Source organism: Vulpes vulpes, chromosome 5, assembly GCF_048418805.1.
Source record: "Vulpes vulpes isolate BD-2025 chromosome 5, VulVul3, whole genome shotgun sequence".
In the NCBI taxonomy this organism is placed as follows: Eukaryota; Metazoa; Chordata; class Mammalia; order Carnivora; family Canidae; genus Vulpes; species Vulpes vulpes.
Genome location: NC_132784.1, coordinates 45507624 through 45528003, shown reverse-complemented (window position 1 = coordinate 45528003; position 20380 = coordinate 45507624). Strand labels below are relative to the sequence as shown.

At 42.7% G+C, this 20380-nt stretch overlaps 2 protein-coding genes across 6 annotated transcripts in view; one reads left to right on the top strand and one right to left on the bottom strand.

Moving 5' to 3' along the window:
* Positions 1-17894, bottom strand: part of SERPINB5 (serpin family B member 5) — a 74135-nt gene extending 56241 nt beyond the window's left edge. The window contains exon 1 of one of the 4 annotated variants that reach the window (XM_025997713.2): positions 17523-17894. The gene's annotated coding sequence lies outside the window, so the exon portion shown is untranslated. Of the gene's footprint in view, positions 1-13620 lie in introns of all 4 variants that reach the window. The other 3 variants (XM_025997714.2, XM_072758052.1, XM_072758054.1) reach the window with 3 other exon arrangements.
* Positions 17853-20380, top strand: part of VPS4B (vacuolar protein sorting 4 homolog B) — a 35012-nt gene continuing 32484 nt past the window's right edge. For both annotated transcript variants that reach the window (XM_072758051.1, XM_025997712.2), the window contains exon 1: positions 17853-18216. In XM_072758051.1, coding sequence (XP_072614152.1) covers positions 18190-18216 — 27 coding nt within the window. In that variant the 5' untranslated portion in view covers positions 17853-18189. The remainder of the gene's footprint in view (positions 18217-20380) is intronic.

Sequence of the window (20380 nt, the reverse complement as noted above, 5' to 3'; positions counted from 1 at the left end):
GCCCTGCAGCCCCAGCTTGGAGGCTGAATTAACGAACAACAGTGTTGAAAGGAGTAATAAGGCCAAAAAGATGAGAAAGGGGGAATAATAGAGCTGGGTTCCCAGACCCACACCCACTCCAGTAAAACAGAAGAGCATCTCATTTGGGAAGAAGGAGGAGGGAGGTTTGAAAAGGAAGCAAGATGGTCATTGTCACTGTGGGAGCCACGCAATCTGCCTTCCCCTTGGCAAGTCGGGAAGGAGAAGAAAGAGCACACGATAAAGCTCTCACTCAAGTTTCAGAATCCAAGACCAGGCAAGACCTGAGCCTCAAATCCAGTAAGAGACCCAGAGAGACAGCAGGCTGCCAGAGGGTCTCTCCCTGGGGTTGCCAGTGGGGCGACTCGCCAGGGGAAATGATGTTCCTAGAGTGTGTGTCTGGGCATGGGAGGACATCTGGGCAGGCCGTGGCCGCCCCTTCCATGCCTACACACTTCCATGTGAACCCATCACATCCTAATATCCACCCTGGGGGAGGGAACAGTGCCTGGAAAGCTAAGATGAATATGGCTGAGTTCGTTCTGGGAGTGGCAAAGTTATAAATCAGGAATGCCCCCTCTGAATGACTGAATATTAGCTGAACTGACTTCTAAGTAGCCAGACTTTCTTTTCTCTATATTATAATTAAATTCAATTATCCAACAACTTACATTTTTTTAAAGATTTTATTTATTCATGAGAGACACACAGAGAGAGGCAGAGACATAGGCAGAGGGAGAAGCAGGCTCCTTGCAAGGAGCCCAATGTGGGGCTCGATCCCAGGACCCCAGGATCACGAAAGTTCATCACATTAATGCATAATTTACTTTGTATCTGTAAACATTTCCTTATTATGCCTGTTCTATCTCCACGCATTAAAGTACTTGGAATTTGACTTTAAACCATGACACCACATCCCTACAATCTTCTCCCCGGGGGAAGTAAGTTTCATCCAGTTCTCTCAAGAGACACCTTCTGTGACTCCCCCTCCCACCTCCTCCCCACATCCTCTTCATCCTTTATTGTACTTTATTGTACTCATAATTGTGATCATCTATTTTACTATTTACTTATTATTGTGATTATCTCCTCAAGTGGACTCTAAGATCCACGTCTTTTTGACTGCATCTATGCGCACAGTCCGGCATGGTCCCTGTCTTATACTAGGTAATCAGCAAAATTTGGTAGATACTCTACTCACAAACCTCCACAAATATGTGCAAGCTGCTCAATAAGGCAATCTAACCACTGACAAAATTCTGGTCTAATGTCTAACATGAGTTAACTTATAGTGAAAGTCTAGATGCCTGGGTGACTTAGTGATTGCCTTTGGCTTGAGCCCTCAGGCCATGATCCTGGGGTCCTGGGATGAGTCCCCCATCCCACTCCCCGCCCAGAGCCTGCTTCTCCCTCTGCCTGTGTCTCAGCCTCTCTGTGTCTCTCATGAATAAATAAATAAAATCTTAAAAAAAAAAAAAAAGTAAATGGGTGGCTTGTCTTGGAACACACCCCACTCTGCTCTATCACAGTTTCTACTTGGGACACATTTCTGAAAATAAATAAATAAAAGTCCCACCTCTAACTTTGGGCTTTGTCCTGAGTCTTTAAATTGTCCTAATTTAAAACTGTCTTGTTTCTCTTTCTTTAGGAGAAGACACAATTCTCACTGAGCTCTCTATTTAAAGGACCTTAATTGATTTCCTTTTAGGTCTCCCAGTTGTAGACAAAGTTGGCCAATATAAAGATGGGGAAATAAGAGCAACCTCACTGTGGAAGCAGAGTCAGGGGAGGATGGTCGGGGGAGAGGGATGCTGGTTAAGATATAGTAACAGGTGTGGAGAGATGAAATCCCTCGTCTAGAATTCCTTGTGGGGATGCTTTGTGGCCACTGGTGTTCCATACTCTTCTTGCAGCAGCAGCCGACAGACTGCCAGGTGCCTTGTTTATGTATCCCTTGAAAGTCATCTGGGATGTATTAAACACCTAAGACACAGGCCAGAAAGGTGAAGACCTTATCCTCAGAGATTCCCCATGGAGCAAGGAATCCAGTGAATGCTTATTATCTAATGTGGGGCAAGAGCTAAGATGGAGAGCGGCGTGTGGGGTAAACTGAGCACAGGAACCCAGTCTGAGGAGGGACAGAAACTCTCAGAGAGGAAATGGCAAAGGGGAGCTTTTGTGGTGGGGATAGGAAGAGAATGGGCTAAATCCTCACTTTCCAGAGTGAAAAGCTGAAAGATAATAACTAAAGCTGAAAAATCCAGAAGTAGAAATCTGTGCATGCTCTTTGAAGAACTAGAAGTACATTCTTAAATGGCAGGGGCATCAGGGTGACTCAGTCTGTTAGGCCTCTGACCCTTGGTTTCAGCTCGGGCCCTGACCTCAGGGTGGTGAGATGGAGCCCCATTGCCGGCTCAACACTCAGCAGGAAGTCGGCTTGAGATTCTCTGTCTCCCTCTCCCTCTGCCCCTCCCCACCTCTCTCCCTCTTTCTTTTTATCAAATAAATAAATAAATCTTTAAAATGGCCTGCTCAGAAGAGGTGAAAGAGGGGACCTTTAGGAAGATGAAAGATGGAAGCAAAGGGCCAGGGTGGGGTGGGGTGGAGGTGGGGGTGGGGGGCTGACACCTTCTATAACAAGCCATTCAGAACTCTTGGGTATCACTGGCAAAACCCAAAACCAAAAACAAAGAGGAAAAACATTCATGAAGCCTTACTTTGAAAGCTGCATAATGTCTATCATATGGGGATACACGGAAGCAAACACCTAATGTTGAATGTTTAAGGTGCTTCTGTTTTTCCCTCCTAAAACAAGGCCATGTTGAACAGCTTCACCTGTGGATCTCTTGGTCTGCATCTTTGATTACCTCCCTGGGGTAGACTCCCATTCTGGGACAGAAAGACATATATACTGTTAGAAACGCCACCCCCTTCCACCATAACCCGTGGCTCCTTCTAATTAGACCCAACCAAAATGCCCTTGAGGACAAAGAGCTTCGAGATCAATAGTAAATTTAATCAATTTAATTACAGGCTTATTTTAAATAGTTAAATTACATATGTTGATTCATGAGTTTAGCTTTATATATGCCTCTTATGTTTAACTAGCCCACCCAGCCTCAGAGCCCACAGGAAGGGGAGGGAAAGCAGCCAAGCGTGTGACCAGCGGTCTCCAGGTTGTCTGGGTTCCTGGGCCCAGACATGGGGCTTGGGTACAGCTCTACAGCTGAGGGTTGCAGTTATCCCAAGAGCCCACAGAAACATACTGGGTGGAGAGTCCCAGAGCCATTAGGGACCATCCAATAGGAATGTGGCCCCCACGCCACCTGTACTGACTGTCCGTCTTTAGCATCCTCCCAGATGCAACCGTCAGCGGAGAGGGTCTAAACGTTTGAAAGCTCTTGGTGCAGGACATCAAACAAACCTTCCAGCACCCTTATACAACATAGGCTCCACTGGCAACGATGCACAGGAAACATGAATCTCTAGGCTCTAGGCTCCTGAAGTCAATTCATCCATGTTTATGGTCCTTGTCTAAACAGATTTGGGGCAAATTGTCAGATGCCGCCCTGAGCTGTGAATTGTAAATTATGAAACAGCTGAGGCCATATCCCTCGTGTTCTTGCCTTTGGAGTTTCTCTAGTCCTGTGCTAATTAGCCACTAGTCCCATGGGGCTACTGAATATCTGAAATGTGGCTAGCCCAAATCAGGATGAGCTCAAGTGCAAAATACACCCCAGATTTCAAAAGCCTGGTGCAACAATGGTGTAAACAAACAAACACCTCATTCATTTTCATATTGGTAACATGCTGAAGTGATAATATTTTGGGTATATTAGGTTAAATAAAAATACATCATTAAAATCGATTTTCTTGTTTCATTTTAATTTTTTTCACGTGGCCACCAGGAAATTTAAAATTATAGATGGGGCCTTGAATTACTTTTATTAGGCAACATTATTCTACAGAGAGGCATTTTTCATTTCAACCCAGAGAGCTGTCGGCCAAGATTTCCCTAACCGTTGGTTTCCTTAACAGTGCCTTTTCTTGTTCTTGCCCTGAGGCTACTATCCCTGGCGATTTTCAGGAAGGGAATACAAGAAATGGTAAACTACCGGCTTTTAATTAAATCCGTGTCAGCCGCCTAGGTAGGAACTGTAGTTTCTAGAATAGCCACTAGAGGGACCTCGCACCACGCCGAGGATAGGAAATCTCGGTACTGTTGGAAATAGAAATTCTTTTTAACCAACTTCAGATTGTTAATTAACAGCTAGATTGATTGAACTAAGAAAGTGTATTAATTAATATTGAGTAGAAATTTTTCTTTTTAAAAAAGATTTTATTTATTTATTCATGAAAGACAGAGACATAGGCAGAGGGAGAAGCAGGCTCCCTGTAAGGAGCACAATGGGGAACTGGATCCCAGGACCCCGGGATGAGGACCTGAGCCAAAGGCAGATGCTCAAAACTGAGCCACCCAGGTGCCCTGAGTCAAAAAATTTCTTCAAAATTCGCACATGGATCTGATATTAGGGAACTGTTCTGACAGCCCAGCAATAATAAAAAGCAGTATTTCAACTCTTTTAGTTTTTTTTTCCTTAAACCCTTTTGAATCACAACTTTAAAAATAATTTTAATTCCTTCAGATCTCTAGACATTGAGGAGTCAGATTCCAGAATCTTCTGATGTAACTACTTTATTTATAAAGGAGCTCTATCCTTTGTCATTTGTATAAAATATTTACAAACAAAAGGTGACTTGGTAGTCAATCAATATTTAATGTCCTGTCATAACTAATGTTCTTAATGGCAGTTACTCTTTTGAAGCTAATTGTCCCTGGGTTCTGCTTCTCCTTGAGACTTTATGGTAAGATTTGGACAATAAATTAGTTTGCTGATATTGCTGCTACTCAGAGTCCTTGTCTGCGAAAAGAAAAGCTGACTTTGTCAAATTTAAACAAAGGAGAGGGAATTTGTTGAGAGGATGTTAGGACAATTATAGAACTGAAGGGAAAGCCAGAGAATCAAGTTCAGGAATTAAGTGGGAACCAAAGGAGACCAGAAACCTCCCCACTCACCCCCTCTGTGAGCTGCTGCCATTGGCCACATAGGGCCACCTGTTTGCTCAGGATTCAAAAGCTCAGACAAGAGCACCCAAGCTGAGGTTGTGAGTTCACGCTCTACCCCCCAGGGAGACTGCCCCCTCCACCCTCTTTACCCCAGCCTCCAGGCTGACAAGCAGAAGTAATCAAATCAAAATGAGGTCACACTGGCTATGGTGAGCCCTGGATCCAAGATCCTGGAGTCCTCATAAGAAAATAGAAATCTCAACACAGAAGCTCAGTCACAAGGAGAACACGATGAGACATCGGAGGCAAAGATTAGAGTGATTTGTCTACAAACCAAGGGACACCAAGGATTACAGGCAGCTCCAGAATCCAGGAAAGGCAAGCAAGTCTCCTTCCCAGAGCCTTCAGAGGGAGCGTGGCTCTGCCAACACTTTGGTTTGGACTCCCAGCCCCCAAAACGGTGAGAGAATAAATATCCAGTGCTTGGGGATGCCCGGGTGGCTCAGTGGTTGAGCATCTGCCTTTGGCTCAGGTTGTGATCCTGGGGTTGTGGGATCAAATCCTGCATCGGGCTCCCTGCAGAGAGCCGGCTTCTCCCTCTGCCTATGTCTCTGCCCCTCTCTCTGTGTCTCTCATTAATAAATAAAATCTTAAAAAAATAAATCCAGTGCTTGAAGCCACCACGTTGGTGATACGTTGTTATGACAGCCCTAGAAGACTAAAACTCCAGGGGTCCCCTAAACAAGCAAAGGCCACTTGGTAGCTGGGCCACCAAAAACCCCAGACACAATCTTCTCCTTTTTGTGCTTATACATTTGACAAGATTTCCTTAAAACTATTTTTTATTTTCTTTCAGTCCATCACAGAAATATTCCAGAAATAACAAAGAGCTAGGAAATGTACCGATCTACTACATTTGGGTTTACCCAGCTACATATGTTCATTAATCTGTGAATAAATTTTAATATAAAATTCATAAACCATAGAGATAAATATGGCCCAATTCCACCTCTCATGGATATACTTATGTGGAGCAGAGGAAGAGGTGACATCTCATGTTTATCGAGGGCCTGCTCCCTCCCAGTAAAATGGGTTCCCTCTTAATTGTCACATTAACCCTTAATGCCGGCTGTACCTGTTGAAAAAATTCAGTCAGACACATGATCTAGCCAAGCTCACACATGCGGTACGTGACAGCTGCTTTTCTGTGCCGTGGTAGGCTAAAAAGAATATCCACAGCAAAGATGAGCTTATGAATGGATTAGGAAGTAAGAATCTCCTGTAGGACCTCTCTGGGGAAGAATCTGCACAAACCACATGTTCAGGCCATCCTGCCCCCTCCACCCCCGCACCTGGCCAGGCTCTCCCATCTCACCACCAAGAGCCAGCTCCAGAGTATGTTGCCCTGAGCAGCCAGCTTGGTTCAGCCCACAGCCATCTCTTCTCCCTCCTGCAGCTTGTGCTGCTTAGAACATTTGGCTCGTGCTTCTCTCTTGGGACTGGCTGCTCCTGATCTCTCCATGTGGGAACAGACTACTAACCCTCTGCGAACAGAGACAGTGCCTTAGACAGGACGTTGCCAGTGAAACCCTCCAAGCTGGAAACACTACTATCAAAGCTCGCCCAGGAGCCCCAGCAAGAAGTTCCAGGTCCAAGAACAATAGTGACAGGGCTCAAAAAGGGGATAAGTTAATCAATCGAAGTCAATTCCAGAATCTAACACAAGTGTGTCAAATGTAAAGGGTCTCTAAAAAAACAGAGAAAGGGTTTCTAACTTTGCACCTTTTAATGATCACTATTGGTGCAAATGAACAGGGCAGCCCCAGGGCTCAGTGGTTGAGCATCTGCCTTTGGTTCAGGGCGTGATCCTGGGGTCCTGGGATCGAGTCCCGCATCGGGCTCCCTGCATGAAGCCTGCTTCTCCCTCTGCCTGTGTCTCTGCCTCTCTCTCTCTCTCTCTCTATCTCTGTGTGTCTCTCATGAATAAAATCTTAGAAAAAAAGAAAGGAAGTGGCCAAGGTTGGCAGAAGCGCGTGGGTGGTTCTGTTTGCCTGAGAGAAAGAGCAAGCATCCAGCAGTATCCAGATGTGGCAAAATGCAGAAGCACAGGGCCGTGGGGGACCCCACGTGCCAGGGATAGTGGTGGAAAGAGGGGACTGAAAAGAATAATAGAAGAAAACAACTCCAAGCTGACCCCTATTAGAACCTGCACGTGAACTTAGGACCAGCCAAGGCTGGCCTCACTGGAGAAGCCGTGGGCATTAAGTGTCAGAATTAACAGTAAGATCTGAGTAAAAGACATTACAAAGGCAACATCCAATACCTTTGCAAAGTAATGGACTCCCACTGGAGCCCATTAGTAAGTTTTTCTAAAAGTTCCTACCTAATCACCATCTACATTACAAAAGATAGCATTATAGCGTGTCAGCCATGGGGATGCCCTAGAAGCTGTGGGTTGTGATACTGGCCATTTCATTTTCCCATAGGAATAATGCTGCACCCTGGCATCGAGTCGTTCATAGAGGGAAAAATTAAAAGCACCACTATTTATTGAATGTCTGCTACAAGCCAGACATCAGAGTTCATTATCTCCCATCTTTGCAGGAACCCCATAAAGGAAGAATTATTAGTCCAGTTTTAAAGATAAGTCAACTAAGTTTCAGAGCAGCTAAGTGCCTGACCTCAGGTCTCCCTTCAGAATCTCTAGTACTTTCTAGTATATCTCAGTGCTGCAGTAATCTGGTGTGTTAACCGAAATTCAAGTCTAAGCACCCACAGTAATTTGTTTTTTAAGATTTTATTTATTTATTCATGAGAGACACAGAGAGATGCAGAAACATAGGCAGAGGGAGAAGCAGGCTCCTTGCAGGGAGCCCGACACGGGACTTGATCCCCAGACCCGGGATCACGCCCTGAGCTGAAGGCAGATGCTCAAACCACTGAGCCACCCAGGCATCTCCACAGTAATTTCAAGTAATATAATCACACTGTGCTTCAAGGGATTGATTTAAAGCAGCACGAGATTTTAGATATGATCTAGCTCAACCTCTTCACAAACAAGCAAACCAAAGGCAAAAGAAGCTAATGATCTAAAAGGTCTAAAAGCAAAGGAGTGGCATAGCTGAGTAGAGAATTAGGATCTTCTGGTTAAATCACACCATATTCCATCAGAACCCGTGTTTTAACTCTCTAACAAAAGCCACAAAGGTGTTGACTGGAACAGTCAGGATTAACCACCCGGGACATCAAGAATCCAAGCCCAGAGAGAGCTCTTTCCACCACACTATAAAATTACGACATCACTGTTGGCACTTCTAAAATATATTTGTCTTGTAATACCCATTAGTCAGACAATCAATGCACAATGCTGGCCTTATTCATTCGAGAAATTTAGAAGGAGCTTGGAGGGTTAGATGCCTTTCACATAATAGTCAACTGGATTTAGATTTGTTGATTGACATATTGTCCTCTTGGATCAATTACATGATACTTTACACTCTGGGGTCTTTGAAGCGAGTGGACTTCTGAATAAGTTAACGTCTCCATCTCTCTCCAAGGTATATATTTCCCCTGACCTAAATCTGCCCCTTGGAGGCTCTTATAATATCCCTTTTCTGGAATTTCTCACTGGCACAATAAAACCATTTTCTTCAAGGGTATTCCTTGCTTTGATAGGGGTAGTATCCTTTCTCTTTTAAGAGAGAACTTGAGCTTTTTTGTTTCTACGAAGTCCCACCATTTCAAAAACAGGCCCAAAAACATGAACCATCAAAGCTGAACATTTCCGTCTTTTCACACTTTATTTATCACCTCTCCAGGCATGCCATCTCTTACTATAGTATTTTAACAACCTGTGAATACCTGATCAAAACATATGGAAAGCACCTATCATTAACGCTGCCAATTTGCTGCTTTCTTCTATGATTTTTATAGACTTGAGTTGCCTCTTTATAAAGTCTATTACAAAATTGCTCTTCAGACTGCTACCAGTTGTCTTTCACACGTACCTGAGTGGCCCACGCTTTGTTGCACTAGGTTAGGTACATCGAGGAACTCTCCTAAAACACCAAGGGTGGAGGACAGATTTATCCAATGAAAAGCATAGCCATTTTGCAACTTCACAACATCGCTGGCCAGGAATTGCCCTTGGGAGTAGTTTGTCTGGCATAGATTCGCTTATTTTCCCAGCATGACCTTAGGATATAATTTGGTAATGAGATCATTTGGCAATCTTGAGCTTTAATAGAGTGAAATTAAATAACTGAATTGGCTGTGGTTTTTAACCTATCCTTACTCTTCTTCTAGGGTGGACTTTGGCCAAGATTATGAATAAACACTTAAGCTTTCAAGACTCCCATTTTGTAATTATAATTTGAATAATACAAAAGGATAACTCTCTTCAGGAGCACAGAGTGTCTTTATATGAATAAATGTAAATTCCTTCATTATATCTTAATTTGCTCTCTATGCCAATTCAAGCCCAACTATCTCTACGATCCTCGCAGCCAACAATTCTCACTACTTGTTTTTAACTCATTGGGCATATTTGTATGTATTTATCATGCATTTGACCTCTGAAGATTGCTTCCTATTCGCAACTGCTTTATCTTTCTGTGTTAGCAGTTCTTGGGAGAAAGGATCATGTTTGACTTCTCATGGGGATTCATCTAAATACCAGATTTGGGTGCTGCACACCTAACTGAAGCTCAATCAGCACCAGTTGGTTGAGTTGTTGGTCCAAGGCATAGGGAACATTGTTCATGATACCATAATGATGTATGATGACAGGTGGTAGGGACACCGTGGTGAGCACAGCATAAGGTATAGAGTTGTTGAATCACTAAGCTGCACACCTGAAACCAATGTCACATTGTGTGTCAATGAGACTCAAAAAAATTTTTTTAAGAAAAACATTGTTGGGTTCTAACATACACGTGTTACTTATTGTCTTAGAGTCTCTAGGTTTACATCTATTTACACATATAAATAAGAATTCCACGTCACATGCTTTGATCGCAAAGTCCAACACAGTTACAAATAGAGTAAGGATGGGGAATTAAATGTCCTATCTGGTTAAAGTATTGACCTTCACATGCATTGAAACAGCAGCTTTCACTAAAACATTTCTTAGGTTTGGTGATTTTTTGGTTTGTCATCTCGCCACTGATATATGTCATTTTCAAATTTGTTTTTAAATACTAAACAGGAAAACTGATGTATCGCAAAGAAGTCACCTGTTGATATTCAATCTCAGGGTGGTCAGATTGAATTAGGGTCCATTCCTGGCCCCCACACTCTCCTCTACCCAGAATACTATCCTCATTTGTTACTCAGAAATTTACCATACTGCCATTTACTAAATGTCTAGCTAGTAATTAAATTACGAGGCTTCTCTACATATACCACACAAAACCACAACCAACTTTTTTTTCTGACACAATGATATCTTTTTGAAAATCTTTGCAGATTTAAGTCTGAAAAGGAAGAAAATGAAGATGGAAGTAAAGCTGAAGATCTGGACAGATTTGCTCGAAGTCGATACTAATGAGCTTCTGAAAGAATGGAGGGAGATTTACACTATTTTCAGATGATAAAAAAAAAACAACACCACTATTAAACAGACATCATGTTCAAGCCCTCTCTGGTACAACACATAATTGCTACTCTTATGATGTATTCATTTTATTTTTGCTTAATCTTGTTGTGGAGTTGACTTAATTTAGCAATCAAATGGGACAATGAACAACTGATTTAGACTATAATTCCACAGAAAGTGTTCATTTAGATAACAAAATGCAAATTTTCTTTGCTAATCTAGACAGTCATTAGCTTGATGATGGCATTGTTGCTATTTGGGAGATTGTACTATCCGATGCTGGGGGCTGTTCTGAGATTGAACCTAAATTCTCCTAAGTCCTTCTTCTGGAACTAATCCATGAGAAGTAAATGGAGGCTGATTTTTGGACTAAAACTGATTCCACCCCAACACTCTCCCCCTAGATCTCTGTGTTGATTTAGTGATAGCAGTCTTTGGGAAATGTTGCCTGTTCAAAAGAAAACAAGAATGAGATTTTAGAAAAGGAACTCTCAACGGACAATAAGAGCTTCTAAGTCCAAGTCAATTTTGTTGCTAGAATATGTATTTGTCAGCATATTTCAAAGGTACAGATGTGATTCCTCTTCCTAAACCAAATGCTTCTGCTCCATGTAATTTTCCAAGGCAGTGATTTATCATGAAGATTTTCTATATAAGCATCTATCTTTAGCCACTCCATTTTTTATTATCTATTTTTGTTACCAAATGAATATAATTATCATAGTGCTGTAAAAAAAAACATATATATTTATACATATAGAGGTAGAGATATATAGACTACCAACAAAAATTGTATAGCTGCCTGTGAATGTAGTATTTGTAATATGAAATCTTATATATTTCTCTTATGTCAAGAACAGAGTAGTTATTTCTCCTATCTCCTATATTTACAGGGAGAACAAAAATTGCAAAAGTGAAGAGACTTTGCAGATGTAATGAAGTCCCTGATTCACTGACTTGGAGTTAATCAAAAGGGAGATTATCCTGGGTGAGTATGACCTAATCAGGTAAACCCTACTAAAAGAGGGTCTGAGCCTTCTCTGAGGTCAGAGACTTGAAACAACAGGGATTGTGGGGGGGGGGCGCATGTGCGTGAGTGCATGGACACACACATGCACACATACATGTGTACTCCTGGTTTTGATGAAGCCAGCTATCATGAATTCCATAGACACAAGGAAATGAATTCCACCAACAACCTCAGGGAACTTGAAAGCAGATATTTCCCTAGTTGAGTCTTCAGAACGCCCACCCCAGCCTGCGCCTTCATTTCAGCCTTGTGAGACCCTGAGGAGAAAGCCCAGCAAGACCAGGCAGGACCTCTGACCCACAGAAACTAGGAGATGATAAGTGTGTTGTTTCAAGCTGCTGAGTTTGTGATAATTTGTTATGCAGCAATAGAAAATACAGATATCCTGAAAATTATGGATAGCTAACAGTTAGTGGGCATTAACCATCATGTTCCAAGCCAAATTCTGTTACATGCTAGGTTGTTTATTTAATTCTCACACAGCCCCATTAGACAGGGAGTATTATCTTCATTTTACAGAAGCAAAAACAGCATCCCAGAGAGGGTAAGTAATTATCTGATATGCATTCAAGCCAAGATTTGAACCAAGCATTCCAACATCAGAACCTGTACCCTTAGTTTTCCATTCTGCTTAGAATGAATCAGGCAGTTCCACAAAATACTAACGTGTATTACCAAACTACTGTAATAAAAACAGTTTTCCTGACATGTGAAAAGATGGTGAAAAGGAATCATTAAAACATAATCAAGATTTCATGGGGCCTCTGAGTGGCTCAGTAGGTTAAGAGTCCGACCCTTGATTTTGGTTTAGGTCATGATCTCATGATCTCAGGGTCGTGGAAATAAGCCCCACATATAGCTGTCCAATCAGTGGGGACTCTGTTTGGGATTTTCTCTCTCCATCCCCCTCTACTCCTCTCATCTCTCTCTCTCTCTCTCTCTCTTAGATAAATAAATCTTTGAAAAAATAAACAAGATTTCAGACAAATCCTTGTGAAAATTGGTATATGCTAAAGGTAACTTTACAGATGAGTGGAGAAAACAATGGATTTTAAATAAATAATATTGGGGCAATTGGTTACCCACTTGGAATAAATAAAACAACAATGCTAGATCTTGACATCAATTGTTACACCAAAATAAGTTCCAGAGAGGTCAAAGATTTAAGGCAACAATAAAATACTACTAAATAATAATACTGTCAAAATACTACTTAATGTCAAAAATACTATACAAAGATACAGGTATAGTGTCATTGTTTTAAATAATCTAGTAGTGGGTAAAATCTTTCTAAACCTAACAAAAAATAAAAAGGAAAAGAATGATAAATAAATGTGTTGAAACTTAGATTTTCATGCCAAAAAAAGTAGTAACAAAGAACAAAATGGGAAAATATTTGCAACACATATAACGATAACCTCCTTAACCTACAAAGGACTTAATAAATCAATAAAAGAAAGGTGAGAAAAAAAAAAGAAAGGTGAGCACCACAACAGAAAACTGGACAAAGAATCTGAACAGAGTGCAATACAAGTATGAAATAAAATTTTTTAAAAGTCCTTTATTATGGAGAATTTTAAACAGGTAGAAAGTAAGAGATTGCTGAAGCAGACAACCCCTCTATCCTGCACCCATTCCCAGCTATAACAGTCATCAAGGCAGTAAGTTATGGCCACTCCTGTGTGATACACACACACACACACACACACACACTTCCAACATATTTATCCCTACACTGCATCATTATGAAGCAAGTCATTTTATCTGTAAATGTACCAAAGAGTATAAGATTATAAAATGCTGTTTTTTCCATTATAGTGGCAAAGAGCAATTAATTGTAATTAATTGACCTAAGGGTCTGGAAAGAGGGAGAACACGAAAACAAACAAACAAACAAATAACTCACACCTGATACTCTCTGAAGGGGAAAAGAAGAGGTTTTTGACTGTTTCCAGTCTTCAGCCGCAACTACTTGAATACTGAATCTACACGAGAGCAGAGGAGGCATTCTTGGACGAAACTGTTCAGAAGACTTGGGTTGAACAGGATTGGGGAAAGGAGCTTGAAATCAATTCTTCCTAAACACATTTTCTGTGTTCCAAGTATTCACAGTCAGGGAGGTGGTCTGATAGCCTGTACAGTTCTTGAGGACAAGCACTTCATCTTTTCTTTTGCACAAAAGCCTTATATTGTATCTGCTCATAGGTTATCAACAACCATGAATGGCTGTTTCAATGGACACACCCTCCTTCATAAGGTTGATGGACATTGACATTATCAATCCAGAAACTCTCTGTGGCTTCATATGAATAAAATGAATAGCAGTTATTGAGGAAAGGCTGGGTCTCCAGCCCGAGCATATTCAGAAAGGTATGCTGCTTGATATGGAGAACAGGTTCCTGCCCGAGAACTGCCTGAATCACTTCTTTCACGTGATCAGAACTGTCTGTGCTTTGCCTTCCTTGTAGTTATGCTCCAGGTCAGGGAGGGAGCTGGTGACTCAACAGGTTGGGACCAGACTTCTGGGTGGACTTGAGTGGCTGTGTGAGGCATGGAGTAAGGGCTTCAATATTAGGCATTTCCTTTAAGATGGTTTGAATGAGATGGACTTGGTCCTGGATGGGCTGGATGAAAGACCTTGCTGAGCCTGAATCCATCCACAGGATTCACTTAATACCGAACTGAACATAATCTCCAAAACCTGTGGTCATAGGCAAGGAGATTTCATTTGTTCAACAAAAATTTTGGCTATATATGCACATACTCTGTATATGCAGGGAGTAAGGACATGGTGGGGGGTGGTTACAAAAGTGAATAAAGATGTCTTTGCCCTTGGTGATTTCATAGTCTAGAAAAGATGGACACTATGTGAGTGAGGCTAACAATTTTTGAGTACCTGCAGTGCTCTAGGCACTGTATTAGAGACTTAGTGTGCATTATCTAAGGACAATTTAAGGTTGAAAGTGCTGGGAAAGTTCAGGAATGTTTTGAAGGTTTCTTAAGGAACTAACATTGGAACTAGCACTTGAAGAATAGATATGATTTTAACCACGTTGTTGTGGTGAAAGCAATTGTGGGAGAGAGGATGTATTAATCAAAGTCCAGATAGGTGCCAGGTTTCTGGAATGGGACACACACCGTTTGGCTGGGTACACCAAGTTTTCTAAAACCTAACACTGTTGCAATAGCCTCCTCTCTCTCCCTGGTGCATGCTACAAACAACTTCGAGATCCATTTTCAGAAAACCAATATTGGATTAAATCAGGACTGTACTTAATCAACTTTCTTCGAAAAGGAAAAATGTTAGTGAGGAGAAAGAGTGGGGGAACCTCTCAATGAATCCTTATTCCCCACAGAACAAAGTCCAAACTCCTTATCATTCAAAGCCTTGAGCACCTGTCATTTTCAGCTTCCTCTCCTGCTACTCCTTGCCCCAGATCTCCTCCTGCTTCCTACATTCTAGCCATCCCTCAAACCTGCCTGGTATCTACTTTCTGTGCCTTTATTCATGCTTTGTCTTTTGCTGAAATGGCCTAGATTCTGTCGAAATCAGTCTAAGATTTTAAGATTCAGTTTAATTGACATCTTCCTCATGAAATTCCAAATTAAGCCTTCTTTCTTCTGTGGCCTCATGGTACTGCCTTCCTCAATTCTGCCACTTGGCACTGTTTCTAATATTCAACCTGGAGTCAGGTGACCTGGGATCAAACTCCAACTTTGCCACTTAAAAGCTGTGTGGGGAAAAAAAAAAAAAAAAAAAAAAAAAGCTGTGTGGATTGGAGAACATCTATGTCTCTGAGGCTCAGTTTTCTTCATATGGGATACTTAAGAGCTATTTCACAGAATTAGGAAATAATGTATGTGGAAGTACTTCATAAATCATGACACATGTAACATGTTTAGATTTACATGTTTTTAAACATGTAAAAGGTAATACGTTTCTATCCCACTAGAATGCAAGCTTCCAAAGAGCAGGAATTTTTTTTGAACTTTTATTTTTAAATAATGGTTACAAAAGAGTTGCAAAGACATATAGAGAACTCCATATACTCTTTGCCCAACTTTCCCTGCTGTTAACCTCTTATCTTGCATATTTATCAAAACTAAGACAGTTGTATCAGTATAATACCATTAGCTAAAATTCAGACTTAATTTGTATTTTTATCAGTTTTTCCACTACTGTTTCTTTTTGTTGTTGTTGTTCTTGTTCCAGGATCCAATCCAGGATCCCATATTGCGTTTAGTTGTCATGTCTCCTTAGTTTCCCGCAATCTGTGACAGTTTCTCAGCCTTTCTTTGTCTTTCATTATTTTGACACTTTTGAAGAGCACTGCTTAGGAATTTTGTAGAAGTAGAAAAACCCTCAATTTGCGTTTTTCTGGTGTTTTCTCATAAGTAGATTTAAATTATGGTTTTTTGAAAATACCACAGATGATACTCTTCTCATTGCATATTGGAGGTATATGATATTAATATGATTTATTAGTAGTAATAAAAGAGGAATTTTTGGCTGTTTGGTTCACACCCAACATCTCAAGCAGCCTGGCACATGGTGGTACTCAATAAGCATATCAATGAATTCTCTTTCCCCTATTATGTGTCCATGTCTTCCACTAAATTGTAAACTCCTGAATGGTAAAGACCATATCATATTCATCTTTGTCATTTTTTTAGTGCCTAGTAGACTTGTGTTTAGTGGGTGTTTCATAGGCACTTAGGGATTGAAATGAAAGATAAATTGGAGTGTGGTTGTATCTTCAGGGAAAATCAAGTTTATCTGATAGTCACTAAGGAACCATAAATTTATTTTAAGCAGCTCAGTTAAAAGGTTTAATATTTATTAAATGTCTATTTATGTGACACTGTAAAGGCTGCAATCCCTTCAGTATTTTACCAGTAAGTGGAAAGGGATAGAGGGGTAGAAAGATGCACTGGTGGATGCAGGCAGAGGGAAGGCTTTGAGCTTTGAGACTGGATGATGGAGCTTTAGTGACGATCTTCTGAGAAGAAGACCACAGAATTAACCTGGCTTCAAATGTGTTGAATTTGTCTTGTGGGAAAACTGTGGTCTTTGGAGATCTCTGGGAGGTTATGAGTGCTGGGCAGAGGACAGCATGGGCCTAGAGATCCAGCCTTAAAGCCATTTCTATTCTATTGAGATCTGAAGCCCAGGAAGGGGAGAAGATGAGCAGAAACGAATTAGTTTGAGAGAAGAGGACATCAGACCCTTGAGGCAATTCTGCAGGTTGAGAGAAGGGGACACGGTGAAGGAGACAGGAAAAGAGTATTAGGACTCCCTACAGGTGGGATTTCAAGAACTCAGTAGTTGACAATACCTAGTAGGAAGGGAAAAGGAAGTACTTTCATTATTTAGGAGACACCAGGTGACTGGAAAGAGAGTGAGTGGGAAATAAAATGAAGGAACGATCAAGTATCTATTCCACTTCCCTTTGGGAATCTTAACTCTGAAAGGAAGAAGAAAAAGGGGATTTTTGGGCCACAAACAACAGAAAGGCCGAGGAGAGATCTTGTTTTAGTTCTGAGACTGATCCCTGAGATGGGCTCTCACACAAAACACTTCACCTCTCAGGCCGCTAACCTTCCTTTAGAGATGGTATAAAAGACACCTGAGCTGCCAGCTTCACAAGATTTGTGTTCGGGAGCCTGCTTCCCCACCGAAACCGTGGGCTTCTTGAAGGCAGTGGCAATACGTATCTAACATTCTCGGGGCCTCGTAAAGCAAGACGACCCTTCGAGAAACACTTGTTGAACGGGGTGTAAAGCGTCGAGCACTAAGCCCTGAAGCTTACCGAGGCCTCACTGCTCAACACGGTGCTATGGCGCTAGCAGCAGTCTCCACAGTCCCGAGGTAGGGGCTCGAACTGCCCCCTTTGGCGCAGTAAGGGGCTCCATGGGCCCAACCGCTCGCTGGGTCTTGGGGTGAGTTTTTTTTTTTTTCTTCACTCAAAGCCGTAGACCTACAGAGCACGCTCCATGACGTGGAGTGAAAAGAGCCAAAATTTGGAAAAAGAAGAAAGGAGAACAGATCTTAACGAACGCCAGGTGGTCTCTCGGGCGCCAGGTCAGAGCCGCAGTGCGCGTGCGCCCAGCTTCACTTCCACAAGGTCCCAGAAGGCTTCAGGGACGCAGCGCGCGTCCTCGCGAGACCTGGGGGCTGAGGCGAGACCGGGGTGACTGGAGACTGGGTGGCGCGCGTGCTGATGACGAAAGCGGAAGTAGCTGAGACCAGAGGCGGGACGAGAGCCCCGAGGGGCTTAGAATTGCGGAAGTTTTGTGAGAAGGGTCGGGCGGTGTCGGAGGGCTGTGTGGTGTTGGAGCGGGTCCCCGAAAGGGCTCGGGGTCCAGGAGCCACCAGCCTGCGCACGTTTGGGGCTGCCCTGGGCGCGACTCGACGTTGCCGCTGTTGGCTTCCTCTGTCCTCGTTCGTCCCCCAGAGAGCCGCCTCGGGTCTCCGCCATGGCATCCACCTCGGCCAACTTCCAGGTATTTATCACCGTTCTCTCGCCCCCTGGAGAGCAGGAGCCGAGGGGCGGCGCGGGGGTGGGGGTGGGGGCGGGGGAGGACGCGGCCGCGCCCGGGTGGCGGGCGGAGGCGGGCGGTGCCGGCGCCCCGCAGCAGGTGGGCCAGGCGGGCTCTTCGCTCCCGCTTCCGGGGTCCGCCGCGCCCATCGGCCAGGTGAGGCTTCGCTTTGCTTGAGGTGGGGTGGGGTTTTTGTTTTGTTTTGTTTTTTCTTTTTCCCGTCTTTGGAACCACCTGGGCAGAGCTCTGAATGAGAGGCACAGACGCTCCAATCACTGAGAGAGAGGAAGGAACGTGGCGTCTGCAAAGCGCGGCTCTGAATCAGTGGAAGATGAGGTGGTCGTAGTCGTCCCGTCCCTCAAGCTCGTGTATAGCAGAGCCCTTCTCTTTTAGCTGTCAGGCGAAGAGAACTGTGAGGACAGCCTTGGAATTGGAGGAATCCATGAATCCGTTGAGCTGTGCCTTAGTGTGCGCCTTACTGTGGCTCCCCAAAATGTATACAAAATCAGGGGTGATCTTAAGCTCCTCTGTGGCTCCACCTCCCCACCGTACGCAGCGAGTACAGGGTTTGGTACATGATCTGGACTCCTAAGCTGTTAGACGTAGTTTTACCTGTATGGAATCCATCGAGAAGAGAAATTTGAGAAATCGTGCTTCCCACCCCCAGAATGGACCTGAGGTTTCAGAGGTATTTAGAATGAGACTTAGCTTCAAGGAGCCCCGGTCCACCGAGTCATTTTGGGGAAAAAATCAGCATAAAAGACCTGTGTTGAATCCTTGGCTTGGTCTCGGAGTAGTGGATCAGACATTAGTTGAGTGCCTGGTACAAGCTGCAAGGATAATGGAGGACTTGCTCAAGCCGGGGTAACTGATGCCCAAGAAACACCATTGAAAGTAGATCCATTGAAATAGAGCTCAACATTTCACCAAAAAAAGGGTTGGGGGAGTGAGGAGCTTTCCTGGGACTTCTATCTCGAAAATGGACCCAAAAGATAGTGAAAATAAATGTCTTATATGTCCCTTAACATTGTAATTGCAACTGTGACTTATTCCTTAGAATCAAGAATAGGTCATGTGTTGATTTTTGTCAGTATCTTTTCCAACAGGCTTGCATTTACTAAGATAGAACAGTCACCACTTAACGTTGTCGTCGTCGTTGTTGTTTTGTAGCCCCATTCAGAAAGGGCCTTTTTGGTAAATGTTTTGGAAAAAGTATTGTTCCTTTGATAAAAGTATTGTTCCTTTGAATATCAAAGGCGATTTTTTTAAACTTTTTTTTTTTAACTTTATTTATGATAGTCACAGAGAGAGAGAGAGAGAGGCGGAGACATAGGCAGAGGGAGAAGCAGGCCCCATGCACTGGGAGCCCGATGTGGGATTCGATCCCGGGTCTCCAGGATCGAGCCCTGGGCCAAAGGCAGGCGCTAAACCACTGCGCCACCCAGGGATCCCAAGGCGATTTTTTTTTAAAGCGCTGTCTTCATCCATGTTGGTTTGTCAGTTAACTCGTTTTATTCCACTGACTTTTTATCTGTCAAGACTTTGTACGTAATTTGGACATTCCGCAACATAATTTTCATTTGTTTACTGATATCTTTATTCCCTTGTAATAATTGCACTTTCATTCTATACTCAGTTTGCGTCATATTTGAATTGGGTTGTTGGATTTTCCTCAGTGAGTCAGTTGGAGATGGACACATACTAAAGGCATGTTGCTGGTGTAAAACGGGGAGGGCTGTGGAGTTACAGTTTTCTTGTGGTTGGGTCACAGGTGCCCCTTCTCATTCAGCCTTTTACCCCCCTAACCTAGGAAATTTGGACGAAGAATATTTAGATAACAAATGACTTTTGCCCTGAACAAGGCAAAACTTCCCATAACAGGATGCTTATAATCTAATAGAGAAATGCAGATCATTAAAAATTAAAATTATAGAATAACACAGTAATGCTATAATAGAATTAGAGGCTAGTGTGGGAGGGCAGAAAGGAAGGGCGTATCTAACTCTGAGGATAAAAAATGTTGCACAGAGGAGATGTGAACTTAGGTAATGTGGAAGGTACTGATGCTAATTGTCTGCTTGGTGTTTGGTGTGATCTCATTTAGTCCTCAGAACAACTCTTCGGTATT